The sequence below is a fragment of the Lemur catta genome, chromosome 1, assembly GCF_020740605.2.
Source record: "Lemur catta isolate mLemCat1 chromosome 1, mLemCat1.pri, whole genome shotgun sequence".
Classification (NCBI taxonomy): Eukaryota; Metazoa; Chordata; class Mammalia; order Primates; family Lemuridae; genus Lemur; species Lemur catta.
In genome coordinates, this window is record NC_059128.1 from 44808882 (window position 1) to 44830511 (window position 21630).

Below are 21630 nucleotides of genomic sequence, written 5' to 3' on the forward strand. Positions count from 1 at the left end.
TATATGGAGAATGTGCATAGATTATATGCAAACACTATGCCATTTTATATAAGGGACTTGAGCATCTGTGGATTTGGGTATCCTTGGAGTTCTTAGAACCAATCCTCCATGGATACTGAGGGATGACTGTACTTGTATTGACTTGTTAAAAAAAACTTGGGATTGTTTTTGTCTGGGGTAGTGTTGGTGGGAGGGCCACTGGGAGAGAGGCTAGAGTAGGGTACAGAACCAGAGGTAGGTACAGAAGGGACAAGGGTGAGACTGAACGTGGGAGAACCGGGACTCTAGAAGGTCTTGTGCAGTAGAACTAGGCACTGATCAGACACTTCTGACTGGTACTAAAATCTAGCAAGGCTGTTTATGGAAAATTAGCCCCCAAACACTTTCCTACCCTGTAGGTTAGAATCAGAATCCCTTGGCAATGCTTGTTAAAAATGCAGATTGTAGCATCACCCAGATTTACTGAATCAAATTGTCTTGAAATAAGTCTTTAATGATTCTTATATACACTGAATTTCAGAATGATAGCCCAAGGTCATAAAATGGCTCAGCCATTCTGAACTACCTTCCCCTCCACATTTAAGACTACACTTAGAGTTTGTTTTGTTTTGCTCTGAAGACATCAATTTTTTTTTAACTGAATGAAAGATTTGTAAGCCTTCTATTTGCTATTGGGAAATTTGAAGGAGAAAAGAAGTAGTGCTCTGTTCTTTCTTCCTTGATAAGTTTTTAAGGACATCTAGGCCATCTGAATCATTCCCAGTGTCCTTCTGAATTTTAAGATAATAAGCAAAATTTTTAAATAATCAAGTTTGTTATAGGTAGGTAGCATAATAAATCAAATGTACGTTACAGGTAGATTATATTCTTCATTTGCTATACATATTGCTCTATAAGACTTTGAAATCCCACGTATCTGAGTGGGAACTAATTTTATAAATGGTCAGTTTATTATAAGTTTTTGTGTTGTGATAACTCTTACTTCTCTAAACAACCTAGAACCTATAAGGAATCAGGTAACCAACACTTGGACATAAGTTTCTCATGTCATAGCTTTAGTCCTATGGGAAAATATATGCTGATTTATGATAATCCATTGTTCAGCATGATTTTTAGGATTATAGTTCAGAGAAAAACTGGGACTGTCTATGTTGGAGCTGAGGTGGGAAATGGTTTATAAGCATAGATTAGATGAGTTAAAATAAAACAAGCTAGAAACATGCTAGAGTTTTATATATTGTCAAGTATGAAGTAGTTTAATCTTTTTACTCGGTAAAAAGCTTCAGAATGAAAAGTAGGGTGCAATGATGGTTATGGCAGAGAAGGTAATTTAAGTTTGTTACTAGTATAATAGTTCAGATAATGTTGGCCTTCTTTTGCTAACAATAAATCTTTTACTAATTCTTTTTTTTTCAGGAATGAAATATCCGATTGTTATAAAGAATACAAAGGTAAAGATTCTTAAGCAAAACTGTTGTTTACTTTCATCCCCTCCCCCTTCCTAAACAGTTGAGTTAACTCACAGTGCTGTATTTTAAGTCATTGAATGAAATATATCTAATGTAAAAGTAATTCTGAGAGAAATCCTTTTAGAGCAATTTAACAGCTTTCATTCTAAGAAGGGTTTCAAGTTGGGAATGTCTATATAAAGTGACTGTGCTGGCAAAGAATAGGATTATAAGTACTTGGAGTGTTTAATTTTAAAGTAAAACTGATAGATATTTTATCCCTCTGCCTACTGATTTCCATTGACTTATTGACTCTACTAATTAGAAGACTTTGTGGTGAGGGGGTATGAAGGTTGTGCAGGGGGAGATGGACTGCTCTCCTTCATCTTCACGTAGTCCAAAAGCAAGAAACATTGAATGGCACGGAAGCATTGGATTCCCCATATATCTACTGCATCATCAGGGTTTATGCAGGGGAGCAGGGTCATTAATGAATGCTACAGGATTTATTTTAGGAATTAGGCTTTACACAACTGTGAAAGGATCTGAGGAAGCAGAGGTTCAGAAGGGAGTTGGTGGATCAGTAGTTAGGAAACAGCTGGATATGGAGCTGGAATTCACCAGGCAGTGGGTGTCTGTCTGTCACAACACTGAACTGGGATGCCCTTCAGAGAATAGTGGCTGCCGTTTTACTTCTGCCTGCAAGTCATATGCAGTTCCTGTTCTGGTCAACTTTAAGTTGAAACCACGCAGAGAAGGATCCTGTCAAGCACAGTTCCCAGCTTAACCAAATTGACACAGTACAATCCCCTGTAGAACCCCCTTGTCAACTTGACATCCACACACACCCCTTATAACCATATTTAGCTTACAAATAAAGACAGTAGTAAAATTGTGCTTCCACTTAATAAGATATAACTATCCCTCATAAAACCGAAGACATGCTAACTCTGTTCAAAAAAGATGCAGAGTCTACATTATCCATCTTTGAGTGATATTCATGCTTTCTAGCTAGTCACACTCTCCCTTTGAGATCGTGTAACTCAAATACTGAGATAAGGTTAATCACTCTTTAAGCGTCTTATATTAGATTAATTGTTCTCAGCTGGAAGTGATTTTGTTTGCAGGGGACATTCAGCAATGTCTGGAGACATTTTTGTTTGTCACAGCTGGGAGAAGGGGAGGGGCGGTGCTACTGGCATTTAGTGGGTAGAGGCCAGGGATGCTGCTAAATATTCTTTAATGTGGGGAACAGGCCCCCAAAACAAAGAGTGTCCAGCTCCAAATGTCAATAGTACTGAGGTTCAGAAACTCTGTGTTAGATAATGGGGGAATGGTAGAGATAAGTGTATTAGTCTTCTCAGGCTGCTGTAACAAAATACCACAAAGTGGGCAACCTAAACATTAGAAATTTATTTTCTCACAGTTCTGGAGGCTAGAAGTCCAAGATCAAGGTGCTGGTAGGGTTGGTTTCTGGTGAGATCTCGGTCTGGCTTCTAAGTGGCCACCTTCTCACTGTGTCCTCACATGGCCCCTTCAGTGTGTGTGCCCAGAAAGAGAGTGAATTCAGTGTCTCTTCCTCTTATAAGGACACCAGTCCTATTGATTTAGGCCCCACCCACATGACCTCATTTAACCCTAATCACCTCCCTAAAGGCCCTGTATCTAAAAACAGTCACATTGTGGGTTAGGGCCTCAACATAAGAATTTTAGGGGGATACAATTCAGTCTTTAACAATGGGGATAAAGAAAGAATTGGATAATACATAGATAAATATATTTATTTCAAAGTAAGGAAGAAATACTTATAACTGTAACATCCCTCATTCCTGTAAGTAGTCATATGTGGTCATAGCTGATATTTATAATTGTGTTCCTCTACTATCCATTCCATATTCTTTTGCCTTTGGCAAGTATGTCAGCTGGTCATGGTTCCTAGTTTGGTGGGGTAGCCCAAACTTTGTTCCTGAAGTATCTGTGTCATTAGCAGCCCTGTCTATTTTGGGTTGTGGTAGTTTCCAATAAATTTTATAACAATACATGGTAATATTAAGAGGTGCCCCAGGGAATGTGTATTCCAGACATTCTCTTTGTCATCCCCAAGTCCTGTGTGGGAGCAACTCTATTTCATTGAGAGTCAGCATCAGTTCCCCATTCAGTACTGTAGTCCCCTCTTTGCCCACTGATTCATTGGCATGGGGAACCCAAAGTGGCCAGGCATGGCAATATCAACTTCAAGTTGCTTATTCTCTAATGGAAGTATTTCTGTCTTGGGAACTGAGACCTCTAGATCATCAGAGACCAAAATTATAGGGATAGAAAACAAAAATTTCACTTAGTGGATCAATAGGGTAATAGTAAGGGGCTACTCCCATTTCTGCCTCTTGATTTCTACACCTGTGAATCCTGGCTCTAGGAGAAAAAAATTACAATATTAGTCATTGATTTAGAGCACATAGAGTATCCTAGGGGACAGTGCCTCGGCCCTGCAAAGTGTTGCCTGCTGGCTAGTGCTGTTACTGAATCTCCTAAGGTCCATTCCAGTTTCTTTCACCCAGTGGCTTCAGGATAATGGGGAAAATGGTAAAATCCGTGAATTACATGAGCATGAGCCAATTGCTACATTTCATTTGCTGCAAAATAAGTTCACTGATCAGAAGTAATCCTTCTGTATAAAATACTACGAGGGTGAATATGGCATCATAAAAGTTCGTAGACGGTGGTTTCGGCAGAAGCATTGTGGGCAGGGAAGACAAATTTATATCCAGAGCAAGTGTCCATTCCAATAAGAACTAAGTGCTGCCTTTTCTATGATGGAAGGAGTCCAGGGACCATATAAGTTGCTATGTTGGTCTCTACTGTTGGCAGATTGAGCCCTCAGCTGTGGCTGTAGACAGATCAGCTTTGGTGAGTAAGACCTTGTTGCTGAGGCCATGCATCACCTCCATCCTTGCCACCGTATTTTTTTTCAGCTTTATTCAGGTATAATTGACAAGCAAAGTTATGCACATTTAATTTGCATATCCAGTTTTCCCAGTGCCATTTATTGAAGAGATTATCCTTTCCCCTAACTGTTTAGTTCATGATAGTATCAGGTAAAAACAGGGTGCTAGGAAAAGAGGCTAACTAACATCCACAGAGCAAGTCATCTTTTTCTACTGATTATTAAAATCTTCCTTGGCCAAGATTACTCTTCTGTGAGCATTTATATGGAACTCAAATATTTTTACACTGTGAGCCTGTTTGGAATGGTCCATTCACATACCTTTTTCCCAGAGCTCCTTTTCCCAACCATCCAGCCAAACCATTAGTTATTTTTATTTTATTATTTATTTATTTATTTATTTATTTTGAGACAGAGTCTCACTCTGTTTCCCGGGCTAGAGTGCCATAGCGTCAGCCTAGCTCATAGCAACCTCAAACTCCTGGGCTCAAGCAATCCTCCTGCCTCAGCCTCCCGAGTAGCTGGGACTACAGGCATGTACCACCATGCCCGGCTAATTTTTCTATATATATTTTTAGCTGTCCATATAATTTCTTTCTATTTTTTTAGTAGAAATGGGGGTCTCACTCTTGCTCAGGCTGGTCTCGAACTCCTGAGCTCAAACAATCCACCTGCCTCGGCCTCCCAGAATGCTAGGATTACAGGCGTGAGCCACCGCGCCCAGCCCAAACCGTTAGTTATTGAACATGAAGCAGTGTAGAGCCATACCTCTGGCCATTTCTCCTTCTAGGTAAGATAAACCATCAGATGTGATGTTTAAAGATCTGCCCACTGGAAGGATTTCCCTTCACCACAGTCCTTTAGGACCACTTCTGAGTGGGTCTCTGGCTGTTCACTTTTGAGTGGTGCCAGACTGTTGTGTGGAAGATTTGTAAACAAGGCCTGTATTTTTTTCTTCCTTGGTCAGCTGATCATAGAGAACTCCCTGTGGGGGCCATTAGGGGCAGTTTGAGAGGAAGGAGACAGTTTAGCAAGACTAGGGGTTGTGGGAATTTGAGCCACTTTCCTCTGCAACTAATGTGTGCCTGCAGGACCTGTACAACCCTGATCTTATATATTGTACTTCCTCTTGATAACGGAGTGCTGCTGTATACACCCAATTTTGTGGCTTGATGAGTCAGACAACATCCAGTTAATAATGGGTAGTTCATATGAATTAATTCAACCTCCACGTCTCTCTGAGTATGGAAAATCCAAGAGGCAAAGAGTAGAACTCCACAGAGAAGTCCAGGGAGGAATGTGGACATTCTAACTCTGAACAAGAGCCAGCAGAAACTAGAGAGGATCAGCAGGCTGCCAATCAACAAAGCACAGTGTTACCGGGAACCTCAACGAAGAAGGGGACCAAACGAAAAAAAAATGTCTGGCAAGTATAAGGAAGGTGTGTTCTGGAAGGCTTCAGTGAATGGAGATAATGTGTGTGAGAGGTGTAGGCAGCAGGAAGAACAGAAACACAGTGGAGAGTCCTGCCGAAAGAAGGCAGCAGAACACAATGACGATTCCAAACCCCGAAAGAAGATACCAATTCCTCCCTTACCTTCTCAGCTGCCACCAGTTAATCTGCTGCACCGGGACATTGTACGGACCTGGTGCCAACAATTAAAGCTAAGCAGTAAAGGCCAGAAATTGGACGCGTATAGGCGATTGTGTGAGCATGCATATCCAAATCAAAAGGGTATTCCTTGCACAGTGAAGGAGGCCAAGATCCGGGTATCGTCACAAAGAAAATCACATGTGCACAAGAAGGAAGCATCCCAGAAAAGTTCAGAGCAAAGGGTGTGTCGTGAAGGGACTGACCTTCCTGCAGTAGGTCCTCCCCTTGAGGAGGGGTTGCCTGCGCTAGAGTCTGCCTCTCTTCTGGAGGGAGTTAATGCAGTTGTGGTGACGACTTCTGCCCCGGAGGCTTTGTCGGCCTCCTGGGCCAGAACTACAGCAAGGGCCAGGTCATCCTCAGAGGCAGTGGAATCTCCACAGGAGAACTGTGATGTCAGGTGGTGTGTGGTCCATGGGAGAAGTCTCCCTGCAGACACAGATGGTTGGGTTCACCTACAAGTCCATACCGGACAAGCTTGGGTGCCCAAAAAGCAGGGAGGGAGAGTGAGTGCACTCTTCTTGCTTCCTGCCTGCAATTTTCCACCCCCACATCTTGAAGACAACATGTTGTGTTCCACATGTGTTCACAGGAACAAGGTCTTAATAAAAAGTCCACAATGGGAGTAGAATACCAGAAAAAAGGACACATCTATGATTGTAAATTAATGGCAGAAAAGCTTGACAGTGGATTCCACGGTGCCACCCACAGCTGAACTTTGGTCCTCTGCACACCTGCTCACAGGCCATGCGGACTGGCGGGGTGAGATGTTATCCTCAGACCCCTAGTGATGCCTGCTGCTCCGTGAGTTGGACTACAGAGACACTTCACAAACTGCTTTTAATTCCAGTTAGCCAGAAGAGAAGTCATTCACGTTACAAGATGTTTGGTCTTCTAAAATAGAAGTGACTTCAGTAGCTCTTAACTTATTCAACCGAGCATTGTGAAGGAGGTGAGCGAAGAAGTAGTAGTAAGTATTTGAAAGCAAAGACAGACTGTTACTTCTGTCCTTCATTTACAAAACATTTTTCAAAGTTTTCTTAATAACCTGGGACTTCTTCGAATAAAGGCTAAACACACACACACACACACACACACAAAATAATGGGTAGTTCATATGGTAACTTAGTGACCTGTGGTGTTCACTCAAAGCTAGAAGCACTTTCTCAAAAGGAGGATAGTGATCTGCAGGGGGTAGTATAACTTTCCTCCAAAATCCTAAAGTTTTGTGCTATGATTTCCCTTAGGGGCCTGCCAAAGTTTCTATAAAACGTCACTGTCTGCCAGATACTTCAGTTACCATCAGATCTGCTGAGTATGTGGTCCAAGTGGCAGAGCAACCAGGGTTTCCATGCAAAGAAGGAGAAAAATCTGTTTCTGTGCTCACCCTTATCTAAGGAACTAGAGTGTGGTGTCATGTGATGGAAGATATGCAGTGGCCCATCGCATACTAATGGATATATATTTTCCCCATAGTTACTATAACTGTTGCTTTTTAGTTCAACATTTTCATTTAGTATAGTTTTGGGGTACAAATTAAAATTTTTAGGTCTGCTTATATTGAAATGGTTTTATGAGAGGTATATTAATAAAAGAAAAGGAATTTTTTTTCCCTAAGAAACAGTCTTGCTCTGTTTCCCAGGCTGGAGTACAGTGGTGCAATCATAGCTCACTGTAGCATTGAACACCTGGGCTCAAGTTATCCTCCCATCCAGCTAGGACTACAGGGCATGTCACCACACCTGGCTAATTGTTTTAGTTTTTTGTGGAGATGGGGTCTTGCTATATTGCCCATGCTGTTCTTGAACTATTGGGCTCAAGCAATCCTCCTGCCTTGGCCTTCCAGAGTGCTAGGATTATAGGCATCAGCCACCATGCCTGTCAGAAAAGGGATTTTTAAAACAAACTTTTGGGGAGAGGATTTGCTCAATAAAGATTTATACATTGGCTATGGGGGAGAAAATGTTTCACTTATGAAAGAGCAATAGAGATACATGGCTTTTGTTTTTGTTTTAAAAGAAGTTTATGTTTGAACAAATCTATCATTCAATTGTTTACTTAAATTTCAGTTTGGAAGTAAAATTAATGTGTTACTGAATTTAATTAGTTTTTCATGTATAGCATAAAAGGATTTCAGAGACCTGTGATAGTTTTTAGTAATTTCTTTCTTTGGAACTGTTGCTTGAGTTTTTTTAAAGAGAACTATTAGCTTATTGCATGCTGGTACCATTCTACAAATTCCGTTGTTATCTTTACATTTATCATAAAGCCTAATTGCATTTTATGTTCCAAGAACAAAAGAACTACTGACCTTTTAAGTAGGAACTAGTAAATTTATATCACATAAAAATCTTTCTTATACTTCTGGTATATAACTCTAGATAAACAAGGAATGATATTAACTGTTTAGACGAAGGCATTTTCTGTTGTTGCTGATATAGCCCTTTTGATTTCAAAGGTCTTGAAACTATCATGGTTTAGTCTAACTAATTTGACTTCACTATGGAGAAGTTTGATCTCATTTTTGTCAAAAATGTGACATGTATAATTCTTGAAAAGAGGCTTAACTGTCCAGTAAGGGCAAAAATAGGACGCATATAGAGATGAAAATATAGTTCAATAGAGTAAGGCTGAATCAGTGAGAAGTAGAAAGAAAGAAAATGTTAAGACAGATGAGAACTCCGAGGCTGGGAAGAAAATCTAAATAAGAACAAGGAGTTGCTAGTTGTTTACTCTGTAAGAATAAGGAGATGGTAAGTAGAGTACGGTGGTCAGTGGGGTTAGATGGTTTAGGAATAGGGTGGCAAATTTGCTAAACTTGGCAGGGTGAAGCTAAAAAACATGCAGATGATAATCACAAAATATTTGTGGCAAATCACAACAGCCTAACATTAGCAGTCTCCCAGTCACCAGAGCAAGCCTTCACTGCAGTGTGTGCTCTCAGTAAACGTGAATTGAATGAGTGAGATTTTTAAAGTAGCCTTAGTTGCAAAGTAGATGTTGATCAGGAGAAGGAGAAATTGGTTGGTAGGTAGGTTAGAGTTGGATTGAGCAGGGCTATTGCGTATAAAGCAACAAAAGAATAATAGGGTAACTACTCAGATAAAACAGGAGAAGCTGTCTGCAATACAGAGGCGGCCAAATTGGTGGAGGCCATCTAAACGAAATTTGCTTCTTCCTACAACAAATAGTTAAGAAGCTCCCTGCTAGGTCCTAATAAAATAGGTTGGTCTGTATGTGTGCATAGCTTATTAAATATCCTTGCTAGGTCTAATTATTATCTCTAATTTAAAGTATAAAAATTTAAGGTGACATCTTCCTGCATGCCACTACCCTAAGTCTCTAGCTGCCACCTAAATGCTGAAGAATTTATTTTGTTAATACCTGCATTGGATTTCCTCTTTTAGAACAAAGTCCATTTCTGGCCAGGTGAGATGACTCACACCTGTAATCCCAGCACTTTGGGAGGCTGAGGTGGAAGGATTGCCTGAGCCCAGGAGTTTGAGACCAGACTGGGCAACATAATGAGACCCTGTTTCAAAAAGAGGAAAAAAAAAAAACTTAGCCAGGTGTGGTGGCGTACACCTGTAGTCCCAGCTACTTGGGAGGCTGAGTGAGGCAGGCAGATCACTTGAGCCCAGGAGTTCAAAGTTACAGTGAGCCATGATCTTGTCACTGGGCAACAGAGTGAGAACCTGTCTCTTAAAAAAAAAAAAGTCCATTTCTGTACTTTTTTTCTCTTTTCTATCATCTGTTTTTCCCGCTCTTGACCTATTCTATTCCTTTGTACAAATCACTGTTCTTTTATTTTGCGCTAGGGAGAGGAAATTCGATGTCAGTATGTTGTGACATGTGCGGGACTTTACTCAGACCGAATTTCAGAGTTGAGTGGCTGCAGTCCTGATCCTCAGATTGTACCATTCCGGGGAGATTACCTGCTCTTGAAGCCAGAAAAATGCTATCTTGTAAAAGGAAATATTTATCCGGTAGGTAGTGAGACTTCTGCCTTCTCACTCTTCTCAAGCTGGTTATGGGCATAAAGGGAATGAAAACAAAAACTTTTACCTGGGTCAAAAGTAAGAGACATTTTGAAGGGCTGTTTGTGTAAGCATTTCATCTGTTTCTCGTATGTTTAAATCCCTAAATCTTTATCTTGATATCATAGTTATTAAATTATAATTAATTGCCCACATGTACATGTCTCCAGAAAGCATGAGCGCACCGTGGGAAGTATATTAAGGTTTCTTAACCAGATTCTTCCTCCTCTCCGTGGGAGGGAGCACTCATAAGAAAACTTTCCCAGATGAAATTCCCAGATACCCAACCCTCTTTCTCAGTTCACTGTCTATGGGTGCAGAAAAGGGATGTGGCCATTCTGTAGTTTCAGGGAGTACAAGGCAGAAGTGTCTAAATGAAGAGTTCATTCTTCTGTCTGGAACTACCCTGGAATGAATGAAATCTCTTAAAATATATGAGGTTAAACCAGTGAAATAGTCAATATTCAGCTGTTCGATCTTTTTACCTTGCTAAAACATGAATTTCATGTGTTTGAACCTCATACTTGCCCATTTTGCAAAAGCCTGTGCTATGAATGGGTGTTTTTTTGTGGCAGTTCTCATGTTACTTGCCAGTCACAGACATCCCTTGTTGTAGGAGAGAGAGAGAGAATAACCTGAAATAGGACAGTTTGTCCTTTTTTTTCTTTACCCAGAAAGATGGATAGTTGGGACAGTATATATTAGTGTCCAAGCATCCACAGCATCAGTGTTTCTTGTGTGGCATTTCTAAGTACAAACTTGTTAATAGAAAAGTATATCTGTGTATAACTCACAGTGTAAATTATATGCATGAGAAGAAAGTGTTTTGTATTACCAATTAAATGTTTGCATCTATAATAAAATGAAATGAGAAATGGGGCTAATAGTTCTTTGCTGTGTTACATCCATAGGTCCCAGATAGCCGGTTTCCTTTCCTAGGAGTTCACTTCACACCAAGGATGGATGGCAATATTTGGCTAGGGCCTAATGCAGTTCTTGCCTTTAAGCGGGAAGGTTACAGACCCTTTGACTTCAATGCCAGAGATGTTATGGATATAATTATAAATAGGTAACAACTTTATTTACTTTAAAAAATGATTTTATGTGCTTACATTTTTATTTATTTATTTGCCCCACAAAATCCAGCTCCTACAGGATGTGCTTTTTCTTTTTGAGACAGAGTCTTACTCTGTCGCTGAGGCTAGAGTGCAATGGTGTCATCATAGCTCACTGCAACCTCAAACTCCTGGGCTCAAGTGTTCCCCCCCTGCCTCAGCCTCCTGAGTAGCTGAAACTACAGGTGTGTGCCACCATGCATGGCTAATTTTTTCTGTTTTTTGTAGAGACGGGTCTTGCTCTTGCTCAGGCTGGTCTTGAACTCCTGGCTTCAAGCAAACCTCCTGTTTTGGCCTACCAAAGTGCTAGGACTATAGGCGTGAGCCACCACACCTGGCCTTGCTTATAATTTTAATGTGGGAAATTTTGTCTTTCTTGGTATTCTACTTACTGAGTGAATCCTCATATTTATGATTGTTATATTGAGTTTTTATTAATCCAAATTTATTTATTTTTATTTGTTATTTTTGGGTCTTCCAGTGAAAACCAGAAAACCCACTAGACAAATTCTAAAAGAGCTGAAACACTATTAATTCAAATTAAGAGCTTTGTGGAATAAGCATAATGTTTTAACTACTTTAAGAAAATTCCGATGAGCCAGGGTGATGTCTTGGTTAAAAATAAAGTAAGGCCAAGAGCCATTCACACATCTTGCAATCCAAATCTTATATTGTTAACCTAACAGTTTGAACACAAACATCTTGTAAGTCACTGGAGAAATGACTGATGACCAAAGTTTTTTGTGGTTTTTTTTTTTTGTAAACTAACAGTACGATTTTGTTGACCTAGGATGCACATTCTTTACTATTGTAAAAAAAAAAATAATGATGTATTTTATTTGGTAGTTTTGGCAATGTTCATCTCCAGAGGGTTTCGTGTCAAAATCATCAGAATGCTTTTTAAGCTATACTTGGGTTTCATCTTCCACAGATTCTGAAACAGAAAGTTTGGGATGGGGCTTCCCAGCATGTGTGTACACGTAAAATTACATACATTCATAGGCTCTGCAGAGTCTCACTTAGAATCACAACTAAAATATCTTACCTCTGGTTGACTAAGGAAAAGTATGGTAGACTTGTTTCATGCCCTGATTGAAATATCTATTAATGCCCCCAGCAACTCAGGAGGCTAAGGCAGGAGGATCCCTTGAGCCCAGGAAGTTGAGGCCACTGTGAGCTGTGATTATACCCACTGCACTTTAGCCTGGGAGACAGTGTGAGACCCTGTCCCCCGCAAAAAGAAAAGGTCTGTTAATGCCTTTTATGTGTGTTGAAAGCATGTAATGTTTGCATTAGAAAACCTTGATGTTGGCAGGCTTTATAGAATCCCAGTTTGAAACAAGCATTCCTTGGGAATTTGAGTTTGGAAGATGTTTACCTCTTGAGTTGATGACATTTGCTTTTGATATTGGTCAAAAGTTGATTTGCTTTTAATCTGTACTTTTTCTGACTTTGCCTATATTTCTCTGATGCCACCAAAAAAAAAAAAATCCAACAGTTGTAAAGGTGTTTTATAGTAATAAAGAATTCCTTTCTCTGATAAAGATTTTTGTCTCTATTTTCAGTGGCTTAATTAAACTGGCATCCCAGAATTTCTCCTATGGAGTTAATGAAATATATAAAGCCTGTTTTCTTGGTGCAACAGTGAAGTACCTTCAAAAATTCATCCCTGAAATCACTATCGGTGATATACTTAGGTAAGGAATAATGATAAGGATTGTAAATACAGTCCTGACCTAGGTGAACTTGAGTGGTGAGTCTGACTTGGTGATTAGTAAACACAGTTTCATAGTCAATCAGTGTGTCCTGAATCTTGGTTTGCTCCCTCTTTCCCAAAAGAAGGCCGTTGCTGTACCATGGCCTTTAGTGCTGGCCCATTTGTAATTATCTAGACCACCTTGCGGCTCTAAACTGAAATAACCATTGCAGCTTGATTGTGATGCCACCGTAACCTTTGTATCTAGCTGTCACTCATGATAAAAACATTTTGCCTGAAGTTTTAAAAATATCCCTCACCATTTTTGTGATTTTGGCTTTAATTCTTTATAAGATCATTGATCACTGTGTTAACTAATTAGGGAATAAACACATTAAAACATTATATTTTGATTGATTCTTAAAACCTTTTCGAAATACACTCCTAGATGTGGCATGTTTCCTTGCTTTCTCTCTACTTCTTTTGTTCTTTCTCAGGCCCTCCTCCCCTCAGGGACTCTACTTGCAGGACAGAGGTAGGAAACAGTGGTAACAATCGATCTAAGTCCTTGCTACAGGGTACAGGGCTATGTAAGGGTAAACTTACATCTTTTTTTCTTAGAGATAAAAGATTTCCTGGACTTGATCTGTAGATTATCCTAAATACTACCCAAGCCTATTTTTTCTCTCTTTTTTAGTGTTCACCTTTTTCCATGAACAAGCCATTTGTTAGGACTAGTCAGTAGTATACTTTGAGGCATTTACAATCCATCCTCCCATGAATCCCCAGAGCACTAAATATCTGCCTTCTCTGTAACAGCTGCTGAACTAGCCTGGTATAAAATGTCAGCAGGCTTGACTGTGTATTTGGGAAGAGAGCAATAACGTCAGCTGTCTCCCTTAGGGGAGTGTCCTGGTTTAAATCTTACTCTAATGTATCATAGTAAGAGCAGCCTCTTTGAATCCTTAGAAGAACTATGAAAAGCCAGCTAATGCTTTTACTGTTATCTCCTTTACCCCTCTACTCACCTTCCAAAATGAAAGGGATAAAAATATCTAGACATTATTTCCTTTCTTATAAAGGCTTTTATGTTTTCAGTGGTCTACTTTAACAGACTTGTGATGTTGTATATCTAAAAATAGATTGGTCAAATCTGGTCTCTATTACTGCTATTAATATTTCTTGGAAGACACACTAGGTGGGCATAGTGAATCTGTGTAGAAACAGTTGCAATGAATTCACTGCCTGTATTCCATTAGCACCCTTTCACAGAAGCCTAAGGAAAACTTTTAGACCACTGGATTTCATATGGTAGAACTGGACTTCGGGCTTGTGGGTATTAGTGACCACTCTCTCTGGGTATAAGGGTATGAATTTCAGTTACCAGTTTCACTGGCATATAGCAGAAAATGGTACAGCACAGTAGGCAGGTGCATTTGGGGACAAATTCAACCTAATCACAGATGATTTTTTCTTTAGAGACAGAGAACCTGAATACATTCAGCAATTCCATTTGTTCCTTCTCTTGATTCCTGTGGCTATTAAATGCAGGAAATTACTGATAACAGAAAGGAAGATGCAGAATATATGTTTGATACCATTTATATAAGTTTAAAAATAGCCATAATAATACCAAATATTGTTTATGGATTGTACATCTAATGTGAAAATAAAAACAAGCATGGGAGTGATAAACACCTAATTCAGGAGAGTGGTTACCTCTGAGGAGGGAAGGGAACAGGATCCCGAGAGTTCCACAGGGGCTTCTGTCTGATGGGTAATGCTTTATTTCTTAAGCTGGTTGGTAAGAAAATGAGTGGTCAGTATGTTATTCTCTATAATTTATTATATGCCTGAAATGTTAATATTCAATAATAATAAAATTAATAGACTTTTCCACAGCTTGACGCCCAAGTCCTGTCTTGTCTCATTTGCCTTGCAACCAGTGTATTAAAACCGTTTTATCAGTATTGCAGCAGAAACATATTAAGCAGTTCTAGATAGTAAAAGATAATTGAAGCAATCCTTTCAGTGGGATGTGTTGCTCAGGATGGTGTCCTTAAGTTTCATTAACCACTATAGGACATCTAGCCTGACTTCTCGTAGCTTAGCCAAAGCATTTTAGGCAATAATTTGCTGGTGAACATTAGATTGTAATGTAAAGTTAAAATCTATCAAATATATGCATTAGTATACAAACTTCTTACTGTTAAATTATGGTCTCTAAGGCTTTTAATTTTAGCTCTATACTCCTTTAATGTATTCTGTGATTAATTTTGATGTGTTAATCTAACTGCAGTTTGTATCTGTTAGCATGTAAGGATGTAAAAGATGAAGACATGGAGGTCACAATCCTCCCTTTTTCGCAAACTTCATTTTGGAAAATATCTTCTTTGGGGAATTCTAGAGTAAACTTTCAGGCAAGATGTTTTCATAACTAGTGATAACTAGGCTATATCAATGTGAAATGCAAAGGCAAAAGCAAAACATTTCTCCAACAAAGTTGTAATGGCTTAGGAGGATCTATATTAGAGTTTCTCAGCCTTGGTGCTATTGACATTTTGGGCCAAATAGTTCTTTGTTGTGGGGGACTGTCCAGTTCATTGGAGGATGTTTAACATTATCCCTGGCCGCTACCCATTCTCCTAGTTGTGCCAACCCAAAATGTCTCCAGACATTGTCAAATGTCCTCTAGGGGGCAAAATCTCTCTTGTGTGAGAACCACCATAGAGAATTTGGTAACTCTCGCACTACAAAATACTAAGAGTCTGGAGAAATACAATAAACATCCTTGAAATACATATAGCTGAGACTGCAGGAATGTAAGGGGCATCTCAGGAGCAAAAAACAAAGAGCAAATTGAAAACTCACGTACTAAGAGGAGGCGGTGCTGATGCTGGCCTGGAGGTAGAGATGATCTGCTAGCAGATTTTAATAATTGAGAGGCCCAAGTTATATTTGTAATTGATGTGTGATTCACCTAAAATAAAATATGCAGACCTTAAGTGCTCAATAAATTTTGACAATTGTATAAACTCATCTCCATCACACAAAACAAGATATAGAATATTAGGGACTTGTTTTTAATTGCCACTCAAGTGCTGGAAAAGAGGCCTTGGGTCTATACAAGGTAAAAAGTTGGAACCAAGACCCCAGCATACAGCCAGGGACTCTTAAAAGGCTATACCCTCTGTGAAAAGGAAGTCTAGAAAAAAGTCCCTGTGGCACCAGAAAGTGTCAAGGAATTTTGTCTGACTTGGTCTTGAGGGTGAGGAATGGAAGGAATTTTCCTAAAAATCTAGACTCTTTCACAAGTGCTTAGAGTTTGAATTTATACTACCAGTTTGGTTTAGGAACCATAAACTGAGAAATTAACTTAAAAAGTGGACCCAGACTTGTTCAAATCTTGCTTCAAACCAACTGTTTCTCTCTCTCTCCGCTCCCCCACCTCACCCCTTTCCTTTTCCTCCTTTTCTTACTTTAAGTAAATTCTTCTAATAGAGACAGAGTGAAAATCAGGGCAATTTGACCATGGACTGAATATTGTTGATACTAAGCAATCATTAGTTTACTATTATTATTTAAGAATCCTTTTAAAATAAATAGACACTGAAGTGAAATGGTATGCCATCTGGAGTCTGCTGTAAAATAATCCAGTGGGGCACAGTGGTGCATGCCTGTAGTCCCAGCTACTTCAGATGCTGAGGTGGGAAGATCAGTTGAGCCCCGGAGTTTGAGTCCAGCCTTGGCAACATAGTGAGACTCTCTTAAAAAATAAAATAATCTAATGGAGAGAGGTGGATGTTGGGTGGGGATATATAGATGAAGTAAGATTGGCTGTGTATGGATAGTTGTTGAAACTGGGTAATATATACATGAGAGTTCACTATACTGTTCTTTTTACTTTTATACATGTTTAAAATTTTCCATTGAACAAGTAAATGAAAGTACTCTCAGGGTGGTAATAGAAGCAAATATAAAACCTCTGTGGAGGGAGACACCTTCAACCCAGCCCCTCCCATAGGATATAATTGCAAGCAGAAATAAACAAATCGTCAGTTGTGGTGGATGATTTTAAGATATGTCTGTCAATAAAAGATGGATTAACCAGATAAAATGTTAGAATAACACAATGAAAACACTGTAGATCAAATCCCTCCACCCCTATTATAGAATACTGGTATTATTTAAGCCCTCACAGAATATTTACAAAACCTCAAATTGTCCTAAACTCTAAACCAGGTTCTCAATAAAATTCAAAAATTGGCTATATCAAAACCACATTCTCTTTTCATAATCCAGTTAAGTTGAAGATTAGTAACAAAAATATCCCTCTCTTGGGAGAGGGATACTGTTGTGTATCCATAATAATAAAAAATTTAAGAAGAATACCCCTTTTTGGTATTTGGAAATTAAGTTGGAATTATTTACTTTCTCTCTACCACCACTTCCAATTTAAATGTGCTCATGTGGACTTGTATTTTTAGATTAGCAGTAGAGTTTTATGAATACTAGATTGTCCTATTTGGGACTGACCAAAGGTGTTAGTTGTAACTTTTCATAGCTGTTTCCCTAGCCTATGGTGTACGCCTGCCATATGCCTGCCATATGACAATAATGCAATACAGGACTTCTCCGATATGCATCAATGTAATTAGTTACACATTCACCTGTTGTTTCTGCATATACGTAAGCATCTAGGATGTAAATTCCCATTAAATTTAGCTACAAATGTAGCAAAATATATGGCTACAGATCTCTATATATTAGACTAAATTAAATGTAGCTGAATTTGCAGATATTAATTTGCTGAGTCAGTTGTTCTTTCCATTGTTAAAATAGAATTAAAAGTTAAAAGATGGCCAGGCGCAGTGGCTCATGCCTGTAATCCTAGCACTCTGGGAGGCCGAGGCGGGTGGATCATTTGAGCTCGGGAGTTTGAGACCAGCCTGAGCAAGAGTGAGACCCCGTCTCTACTAAAAATAGAAAGAAATTAGCTGGACAACTAAAAATATATAGAAAAAATTCACCAGGGATGGTGGCAAGCGCCTGTAGTCCCAGCTACCCGGGAGGCTGAGGCAGGAGGATTGCTTGAGCCCAGGAGTTTGAGGTTGCTGTGAGCTAGGCTGACGCCACGGCACTCTAGCCCGGGCAACAGAGTGAGACTCTGTCTCAAAAAAAAAAAAAAAAAGTTAAAAGAATTAGAAGTTAGCCAGGTGTGATGGCAAGCACCTATAGTCCCAGCTCCTCAGGAGGATGAGGTGGAAGATCACTTAAGCTAAGAAGTCCAAGGCCAGCCTGGGTAACAGAGTGAGACCCTGTCTATTAAAAGAAAAATTTAGAAGTTAAAAAATTTAAAAGTTAAAGCTAAAAGTTTCTAGCCTTACTGAATACGTACTGAGTTGAAGACACAAATCTAGACATGGGGGTGGAGGTAGTGGTGTCGATACTGTCTTTGCCCTCAAGATAGTTAATGGTTTGTCTTACCTAAGATTTCGACTTTTTTTTTTTTTTTTTCTTTTTAAGAGATGGAGTCTTGCTCAGTCATACAGGCTGGAGTACAGTGGCATGCTCATAGCTCCCTATAACTTTAAACTGCTGGGCTCAAGGGATCCTCCTGCCGCAGCCTCCTGAGTAGCTGGGACTACAGGCATGCATGAGATTTCAAATGAGAATTCTTACCTTGAGCTGTTCTGAGGGGAAAACCTATATCTAGTCCTGAGAAGAAAAACCCTGAAGTTCCCTTAAGTAGTGAAAAGGAAATATGAAAAATTTGATAATTTAAACATTTTATGTTACTAACCATTTTGGTTTAAACTAAAGTGAGATCCTAAAAAAAACATTTTATGAGTATTTTTTAGTTTGGATTATAGGGTTTTGAACACTTGGACAAAAGTTTAGGGGGCATTGAGAACATAATTTGTGTTTGTAAGAGAAATAAGTGTAGCCGACTCCACGGCACTCTAGCCAGGGCAACAGAGTAAGACTCTGTCTCAAAAAAAAAAAAAGGAAATAAGTGTAGACATTTTTAATTATGGTTAATCAGTATTAATTTCTGTATGCTTAGAAGGAGCCAGGGGAATGTGCTGACAGAACCTCAGTACAGTGGCAAGTTTTACATTGAACACTGAACATCAGTGGCTGGTCATGCCACTGTGTATCCCCAACATGTTGGTTTTCTGCCAGATACAAAGAGAGGGACAGCAAAGCTCAAACATGGAGACACTCTTAATAGCAACATCAGCATTTTCTAACAAAAGAGGGGAGAAATGCTGCTTTGATGAGTTGAGATAAGCTATAAATAAAGAATGCACAAAATGGACCACACACGGGCTGATAAACTGATATATCCTTACCCTAAGAAATTTTAGACTTCAGTTCCCTTTGTTCTGTCTTTTTGTATTCTAAGTGATATATCTGATTCTTATTTGGAAATTCTTACAGCTCAAAAATCTCCTGTGCAAATTCCCTGAAGGATTCTATAGGGAAGATTACTAACCTTTATCATACAACCTTTCACAGTTGTTTTTATAATTCTTACTTACCTCTCTATAAATGAACAATATGGCTGTATGATTCTTCAGGCAAGTTACTTAATCTCTCTCTCTCTTTTTCTTTTTTTTTTTTGCTGTTAAATATTAACTGCATCAGCCTCTTAGAGTTGTCCTGAGGATTAAGTGAGATAATTCTTAACACAGAGTAAGCACTTGGTAAATAAGAGCTATTATTATTATTATCATCTCTCTTTAGCCTGGCTAAGGTCTTAGAGGGCAGTACCCTTACATCGTTCTTTGTATCTTCTGCAAGTACTTACCAGAATCAATAAAAAATGTTTAATATTGTTGCCTGATTTCTTGAGTCTTGGTGGTATATATAAGATAGACTTTTTTACTCTAGGCTTCCTTGAACAGTTTCAAAGAGATGCTTTGGATTCCAAAAGCATTTGATTCAACTTTCATCTGTAAATTTTAACTATTAAAAAGAAACCCCCAAAATCTAATATGTGAACTCAAATGTTATAAAATAGAACTTTAAATAATAAAGGTTTATTATAGTAACATGCCGCAAAATTTATCATTTTTATACTTTTCCTATCATCTCTCTTTAATTAGTTGAAGATGATCCTGATATTAAAGTGTAAACTATTTAAAAATAAAAACAAACTACAAAACAAGAGCTTGTTACCATTTGCAAATATTTTCTCCATAGATTTTAATAGTGTATAATCAAAGCAAAATATAAAAATAAATAGATATAGGAATGCAACTGAAATGTACAACCCCTGCCTTCATTGCTTTGTATTAATCAGAAGAAGCTTCTGTTGTCATTGACTGATTTTTATAATAAATTCATTCTATTAATATAAATTTTAAAAAATGCATCTGTTCTAATTAAGTGTGGATTTATTTACTTTTGGAAAGAACAGACTTTTATAAATAACTTACGTATTTGTGTATTTATTTGATAAGCATTTGTTATAGTGTTATATAATAAGCATTATGTTCTAGGCTAATGGTATAGGTTTGACAGGCTACAACTGAAAGTCTGGCTAAACACAAACCTATTGTGTTTCCACATACTTGTACATTTAGAAGAATAAAGACTTCCTTGCTTTAAGAACACTTTGAAAACCACTGACTTGTAAAGTGTCCTATGTCTTTGGGTCAGTTGACTGTCACTCTTGCTTTTGCAGAGGTCCAGCAGGAGTAAGAGCCCAAGCTCTGGACAGAGATGGAAATCTGGTAGAAGATTTTGTATTTGATGGAGGAGTTGGGGATATCAGAAATCGCATTCTTCATGTGAGAAATGCACCTTCCCCTGCTGCCACTTCTTCCATTGCAATTTCTGAAATGATTGTGGATGAAGTACAACAAAGATTTGAATTGTAAATAATGAAAGGAGCTAGGTATGCATTGTAATCTTCATGTCAGCAACAAGAATGTACTAATTGTGTTCTTTACTTTTAAGAAAATAATTTTTAAAAATCTCATTTTTAGGTCAAAGATAATCACTGAGTTGTTAAAATGATATAACATAGAGGTAATAATTTTTTAAAAATAAAAGTCCATACTCTTTTTTTGTGTGTGTGAATAAAGAGGCAAGATACAGTTGTATCTGTCCTGACTCCCTCACTTTGTTAATGACCTGTCCTTACCAACCATGATCTAGAGAACATTTGACTTTTTTAGAATTTGGGGAAAGATGGCATAAAATATTCGTTATTCCCTTAAATCAGCTTTTGGATTTATAAAATCTAAACTCTTTGTCTCTCCTAGACAAGAAAATGTAGTGTAAGTTTTGTTCTTTTAATTTTGAAGATTCATAGAAAAGCTTGCATTATTTAGAGCAATAATATTTGTCTTTGGAAATTAAAAATTCTTGATTTCAAGAAAACACATGAAATTTCACATTTTTAAGTGGTTTGAGTAAGATTCTGTCATAGCTATAACATTTGTAAGAAATAACTTTGTAAAACAAACTCGAAGCCTCTATTATTCTCAGTCTCTTTATAACTGATGTGGTATGGTGAATCATTAAATCTAGACAGCAATATACTATAAGTGGTTGTTGCCTACTCGTTGGTCTTCAGTAGTTGAGAAACTAAAAGAACTTAGAACTGATAGGTTTTTATGAGAGCAGTTTTAGAATCCTGACATGGATATATAGAAGTCTGTAATTTTAAAAAGTTATTTATCTGTTGTATCTCCATTCTGTAGTCACACTAAGATTCTCAAAATG

At 38.4% G+C, this 21630-nt stretch overlaps 2 protein-coding genes and 1 non-coding gene across 4 annotated transcripts in view; 2 read left to right on the top strand and 1 right to left on the bottom strand.

Annotated features, from left to right (window-relative positions):
- Positions 1-21020, top strand: part of L2HGDH (L-2-hydroxyglutarate dehydrogenase) — a 44845-nt gene extending 23825 nt beyond the window's left edge. The window contains exons 6-10 of one of the 2 annotated variants that reach the window (XM_045567540.1): positions 1417-1451; positions 9862-10029; positions 10992-11149; positions 12761-12892; positions 20585-21020. In XM_045567540.1, coding sequence (XP_045423496.1) covers positions 1417-1451; positions 9862-10029; positions 10992-11149; positions 12761-12892; positions 20585-20780 — 689 coding nt within the window. In that variant the 3' untranslated portion in view covers positions 20781-21020. The remainder of the gene's footprint in view (positions 1-1416; positions 1452-9861; positions 10030-10991; positions 11150-12760; positions 12893-20584) is intronic. The other variant, XM_045567549.1, reaches the window with a different exon arrangement.
- LOC123649440 (developmental pluripotency-associated protein 4-like) lies at positions 5637-6672 on the top strand. The gene is given in 2 exon segments (XM_045567578.1): positions 5637-5822; positions 5902-6672. Coding segments are annotated over 2 exon segments (957 nt in total).
- Positions 11664-11725, bottom strand: LOC123631252. The gene has a single exon (XR_006733096.1). It is a non-coding gene; the product is annotated as a U7 small nuclear RNA (small nuclear RNA).
- Positions 21021-21630: the final 610 nt, after the last annotated feature.